This window comes from Camelina sativa, chromosome 14, assembly GCF_000633955.1.
Source record: "Camelina sativa cultivar DH55 chromosome 14, Cs, whole genome shotgun sequence".
NCBI lineage: Eukaryota > Viridiplantae > Streptophyta > Magnoliopsida > Brassicales > Brassicaceae > Camelina > Camelina sativa.
This window is the reverse complement of record NC_025698.1, coordinates 4,451,897-4,458,257: the sequence shown is the minus strand read 5'-3', so window position 1 is coordinate 4,458,257 and position 6,361 is coordinate 4,451,897. Positions and strand designations below refer to the sequence as shown.

Here is a 6,361-nt window from a genome sequence, read left to right as displayed (position 1 = left end):
AAAAAAAAAAAAAAAAAAAACAGATCAAAATGTTAAAAAAAACTTTGGGAGGGAGGGGTGATTTTAAATTTGGAGATTTGAAATTAAAGTTTTGATTCTTTATGTATATAGGGACACCAAAGATTGGAAAACCGGATAGGCCTTTGGAGGGAGAGGTAATTTTCAGACAGCATCACAAACAAACAAACAAAAACTTCATCTGTTCTTGATAATGTTTTTGAGGTTCTTGATCTGAGAGCTTTTTTACATTACAGAGACCTGCTGGGACCAAAGTGTCTAATATGTTTGGAGGAACACGAGAGAAATGCGTTGGCTGCGATAAAACCGTGTATCCAATTGAGAAGGTATTTAATCAAAATGAAGATTCTTAGATTGTTTACATAACAAATATGATCTGTTCTTAATCTATTGTCAAACACTAGAATCTTTGATAGTGCTGCATTGTTCCATAACTTGTGACTGCTTACTATGTGGACTTTGTTGAAGGTGTCGGTGAATGGGACATTGTACCACAAGAGCTGCTTCAAGTGTACACATGGAGGCTGCACGATAAGCCCGTCGAATTACATAGCTCACGAGGGTAAGCTTTATTGCAAGCATCATCATCTTCAGCTGATTAAGGAGAAAGGAAACTTGAGCCAGCTTGAAGGAGGAGGAGGAGATAATGCCGCTAAGGACAAAGTCGTCGCTGCTTAATTGAAACAACTCAATCTCTCCCCTGGATGATTTTGACCATCGAAGAATCAAAAGCGTCACTACTACTTCTCTCGATCAATAACATATATTGGTTTTGTTTCTTCTCACGGTTGTGTTTTTCCTATTTTGGTCTTTCATGTCTTTTTTTTTTTTGGGGATCTTTGTTCATTGGGTTTCTTGAGATGAAACAAGAGAAACAGAGAAATAATGGATGGTTTTGCTTATGAGAATATATGTATTACGTTCAAGTAGCAATTGATATAATTTAATTCTCGTGAAAAAAGTATGCTTTAGCTATCATTAGAATAGAGAGACATCATACATGAGAATGAGATAGCTTGACATGAGCCTTTCACTTGTAAACCAAGCATTAAGCTACAATCCATTATGCTAGCATCTGACTCATTCTCGGAGTCTGAGACATAAATCAAGATAGAAACATAGAATCATGTATAAGTAGGTTTTTTTTTTTTTGCTTTATCATCATCATCATCTTTGTGATCAATTTCCATTTTTTTCGTTGCAACCCAAGCTTAAGATAGATAAGGAAACAACCTAAACCTCGTTGGAAAAAAAAAGAAACAACCAAACTCAGTTGGAAAAAGGCCAAAATATATAACGTTCGAAAACATTTGGTATTTTTCTTTGGTAGAATGCATTGATTTTTTTCATATGATACTTCAATTGTTTTTCTGATTTATTAAACCAGTTGTTAAACGTAGCCATTTGTAATACATTTTTAAAAGATTTTAAGAGCTTGTCTGAATTGTTAGCAATTTATCCTAATACACAGAGTCTGGGGGTTGCAGTATTTCTTCTAAAGTCTCAGATATTAAAAAGAGATATAAAACATTTTAGTCAATAAGCAATCAATAAGTGGACGTGCCAGAGTGGTTATCGGGCATGACTAGAAATCATGTGGGCTTTGCCCGCGCAGGTTCGAATCCTGCCGTTCACGTTTTTTTGTCCTTCTTTAAATCATTAAAGACGGCCAGACGGCATTATTTGGCTGTTCGTGAACTGCATGCACTTTTTGGCCCATCTCCATACACATCAAGCTACACCTATATTTGAAATCATTTTTTTGTCAACTTATATATGCAAATAATTGTGTATAGTAGTTTTGCCTATTTATTATATTTAGACTAATGCGTACATATGCATCAAAATTATACTAATGTGTGATGTCAGAGACGTATGGGTAAACTTGTGTATTCATTCTACAATTAATTTGAAATGTGCTAAACATTATGCGTAAATTCGGTTATAACGTATTTGTGTTTGAAAATAAGGTACATACAAGACAAATGAAATCAATATACTAATTCATAAAGTAGGAGGTTATATATATATAGCCAAGCGATTCCTATAATGATGTTATCATTCCAACTATACAATAATCAAAACTTAGGTGAATATACACACATCAAATCATATTTTTCGAATTAAACTCTATATTTATAAGTACGTCCACCAGTCAGCCAGTCACCACCATATCTAAAAATACAATTTCCAATAACACAACGAAGCCAACAAAATACCAGTCTATACACACGATTTATGCTTAGTCCAAAAAATTACGAGTTCGATCAAACATCTAAAGCGAAAGTTCCCTTTTCATGGGAGCTGACGCCTGGAGTTTCAAGAAGGCACAACAAAACTGAAGATCAGCTACAATGGAAACTTACGCCGCCTCCATGTTCTCATGTTGAGTATCGTGAGGAAATGTTGCAAAGTCCTCTTTTTGTTTGTCCTTTTACGCCTTCTAATATGGTTAGGACTTCGAGGTCCAATTTTTCAAGTTTCAGGAAGAGAGAAGACGACCCTTTTCTCGAAGCTTATAGAAAATGTTTGGAGCGTAGCCCGCTTCGTGTCTCTTCGTTGGGAAGACACGTTCGAGGTGATCAAGATTACGGGAAGAGCAAGAAAAAGTCTCTGCTTTTATGGTTGTGGAGTAAGTACTCTTGCAAACTTGGTACCGATAGCTGGACTAGAGTATCTCGATTCCTTAAACCAAAATCTAATAAGAGAAACGATTCCACCGAGTAAACATGTTTTGTTTGATCTTCGTCAACTTATGGAAGTTTCATTAAATGATATGTAAATGGCAATATACAAGTCAAAATGTCAAATCTTGATGTGAGGGGGGTTTAACCGTTTAATCAATGTTCAACAAATATAATACTACGCTCTCGTTGTATAAATTTTTTGTTGTTGTTCTGAATGTATATTTCATTCGAATATCATCATAGTGTTTGAAGAACATATTTCATCTTGTTGTCACTAAATAATGTTAGACCATTTGGTGTATTACCGTTTCTTATAGTTGAGAAATAAAAATTTCACGTTTAGCAAACACCGTGCCGTCTTTTATTTGAAGAATTGGATTACATGCCGTTTGTTATAAAAAAAAATAAAAATGAAGTCTTGAGAGAGGAGTTGAGGAGTCCAAAAGCATCACTATCTTTGCTTCTTCGGCAACCGTGTCTGAGCCAGTGAGAGAGACTCCGAGGAAGACTGAGGGGAAAGAAAGAAATAGAAAGAGCGAAGAAGACAATGGAGAGCAGCGAGGAAGACGACGAGTACCCATATATCGAAAGCATCATTCCTCAGTCGAAGATCGATTCCGTTCACCAGTCTCTCACCGAAAAGGTATTTTTATTTCTTCTTTCTGTCGCTTATTTCAATTGGGTTCTCTCCGATTTCTCCGATTGATCTAGATTAGGACTCAGTTACCCTCGAATTTAACGCATTGGCTTGAAAGTAGTTGAACCTAAGACTGTTTCATCATGATTTGGTTATGTTAAACAATGCAGGGAATTAGAAAACTGTGCTGTGAGCTTTTGGATTTAAAGGATGCTGTGGAAAATATGTGCGGTGATATGCGTACTAAGTACCTTGCTTTCTTACGGTAATATTACCTAACTTCTCTTTGTTATTTGGTTTGCTTAGTTTCTTCGTATCAGCTTAATGTTTGGTGTAAGATTCATATCTTTATGTTTGGATTTGTGTAGGATATCTGAAGAAGCGGTGGAGATGGAGCACGAGTTGGTTGAGCTACGGAAACATATATCTTCGCAGGGGATTCTTGTGCAGGATCTGATGGCTGGAGTTTGCCGTGAGATGGATGATTGGAATCGATCTGCTGGTGATGCAGATGACGCTCAAGACAAAGAGGATCCTTTGCCTGATGAAGTAACTGATCCAAAGTCTGAGTTTTTGGAGAAAATTGATCTTCTTTTGGCTGAACATCAAGTGGATGAGGCACTGGAGGCGATGGAAGCTGAGGAAAGAAACTGTCCAGATCTTAAAGGATCAGTCGAAATGTCCTCTTACAAGTCTGCTTTTATGGAAAGAAAGGCGGTTCTTGAGGATCAGCTTCTTAAAATTGCTAAACAACCTTCGGTAAGTGTAGCTGAATTGAAGCATGTATTGACGGGGTTGATCAGACTAGGAAAAGGACCGTCAGCTCACCAATTGCTTCTTAAGTTTTATGCCACAAGACTCCGCAGAAGAATCGAGGCTTTTCTTCCTTCATGTTCAAGCTGTCCACACACTTTCCCTGCTACTCTGTCTAAGCTTGTTTTCTCTAACATCTCAGTGGCTGCAAAAGAATCCACTGCCATGTTTGGTGATGATGATAATCCCGCATATTCCAACAAAGTTGTCCAATGGGCAGAGAGGGAAGTTGAGTATTTGGTACGGTTGGTTAAAGAAAACGCTTCTCCTTCCGAAACAGCTTCTGCATTGCGTGCAGCCAGTGTTTGTCTTCAAGACTGTCTTAACTATTGCAAAGTGTTGGAACCACAAGGCTTATTTTTGTCTAAGCTGTTTTTAGTGCTGTTCCGTCCTTATGTTGAAGAAGTCTTGGAGTTGAATTTTAGACGGGCTCAAAGGGTTATCTTTGACATGACTGAAACTGATGAGGGCTTGGAATCATCCTCTGACTTTTTGGCAATATTATCTGAATTCGCTATCGCTTCAGATACTACGATGACCGATTGTAGCATTCGGTTCATGCAAATTGTGCAAGTAAGTTAATTTTTGAACACTGATTTTACCATTTTCTTTGATTCTAGACGCATATACTTATAGTAGCTTTGTTTGTTCTTGCAGGACATACTTGATCAGTTAACACACCTAGTTGTGTTACACTTTGGTGAAAGTGTATTAACAAGGATATTGCAACTATATGATAAATACATCGACTTTCTGATCAAAGCCTTGCCTGGCCATTCAGATGAGGATGGTCTCCCTGCGCTCCAAGATAATAACGTACTCGCTAGAGCTGAGACAGATTCTGAGCAGCTTGCTCTTCTTGGAGCGGCGTTTACAATACTTGATGAACTGTTACCAAAATCACTTGTTAAAGTCTGGGAACTCCAGATTGAAAATGGTGGAGGAGAAGGTGAGAGTAGTGCTGCTCTAAACAGTAGCGCTGCACCAGAACTGAAAGAATGGAAACGCCACATGGTTCAAGCATTTGACAAACTCAGAAACTACTTCTGTCTGCAGTTTGTCTTGAGCTTCATCTACTCCAGGGAAGGACTAACACGATTAGACGCGCTCATTTATTTAACCGAAATACCAGATGACTCGAATCTGCCCTCTTTACCGTTTCAGGTCTCGTCTTCTTCTTTGATCTAGTTTTATAGTCCCGGTTTATAAGTTTTAGCACGCAGAATCAACGGTATCCCTTCTTTCTTATGCAGGCATTGCTTTCTAAGCTACAACAGTTGGCCGTAATTGCGGGGGATGTTCTGCTCGGTAAAGAAAAGCTGCAAAAGATTCTACTAGCGAGATTAACGGAGACGGTTGTAATCTGGCTATCAAACGAGCAGGAGTTTTGGAGTGCATTCGAGGACGAGTCAAATCCACTTCAGCCATCTGGGTTGCGACAGGTAGAGTATAACACACTCTCTTTCCAGTCTTATGTACCTAAGCTATTCTCCGAGGTCAAGGCTCAGCGGTCAAAGATTGAACCTTTAGAATGGGAAACAATGAATATAATTGAAACTTGATGTTGAAGTTCATTCGGGTTAAAAGTTGAGTAAGTGATTGTTATGTGTTGCAGTTGATCCTAGACATGAACTTCACAGTTGAGATCGCGCGGTTTGCGGGGTATCCATATAAAGTAGTTCAGAACCATGCATCAGTGGTGATCAATCGAGCCATCAACATATTCTCCGAAAGAGGCATCAACCCACAAAGGTAATGAAAAAAACACTGTATAATCTCTCCAACTGAAATCGAATTTTAACTTAAAAAGAGTGTCTCCTGTCTCTATCATCAGTTCACTACCGAAAACAGAGTGGTTCACGGAGGCAGCCAAGTCAGCAATCAACAGGCTACTGACGGGGTCTGAGGATGCTTCAGAACCGGAAGAATATGAGTGTGAAGAAGACGATAATCACATCGTCCTCCCTGAGATAGATGAAGAAGAAGACTCAGATTCCGTAGAAACATCTTCGCTTTCCACAATGGACTCGTTCGAGTCATTCGCATCTGCGAGCATGGCTGACCTAGAGAGCCCTTCCTTCACCGATTCTGAGTCTTGACCACTTTTGTATTTTGTTGTTGTAGTAGTAGTACCAGCGGAGTAATAACATATATAAAAACTTTAACTAAAAATCAGATAATTTATCCGGTTTAGATTGGTTTAGTG

At 38.4% G+C, this 6,361-nt stretch overlaps 2 protein-coding genes and 1 non-coding gene across 3 annotated transcripts in view; all 3 read left to right on the top strand.

Moving 5' to 3' along the window:
- LOC104739628 (LIM domain-containing protein WLIM1) overlaps window positions 1-951 on the top strand; it is a 1,852-nt gene extending 901 nt beyond the window's left edge. The window contains exons 3-5 of the mRNA XM_010460053.2: window positions 112-155; window positions 255-344; window positions 487-951. Coding sequence (XP_010458355.1) covers window positions 112-155; window positions 255-344; window positions 487-696 — 344 coding nt within the window. The 3' untranslated portion in view covers window positions 697-951. The remainder of the gene's footprint in view (window positions 1-111; window positions 156-254; window positions 345-486) is intronic.
- Window positions 1,573-1,654, top strand: TRNAS-AGA. The gene has a single exon. It is a non-coding gene; the product is annotated as a tRNA-Ser (tRNA).
- LOC104739627 (exocyst complex component EXO84C) lies at window positions 3,144-6,358 on the top strand. The gene is made up of 7 exons (XM_010460052.1): window positions 3,144-3,348; window positions 3,513-3,607; window positions 3,711-4,728; window positions 4,813-5,319; window positions 5,409-5,597; window positions 5,771-5,907; window positions 5,990-6,358. The coding sequence occupies exons 1-7, from the start codon at window positions 3,253-3,255 to the stop codon at window positions 6,252-6,254; spliced, it is 2,307 nt and encodes a 768-aa protein (XP_010458354.1). The 5' UTR covers window positions 3,144-3,252; the 3' UTR covers window positions 6,255-6,358.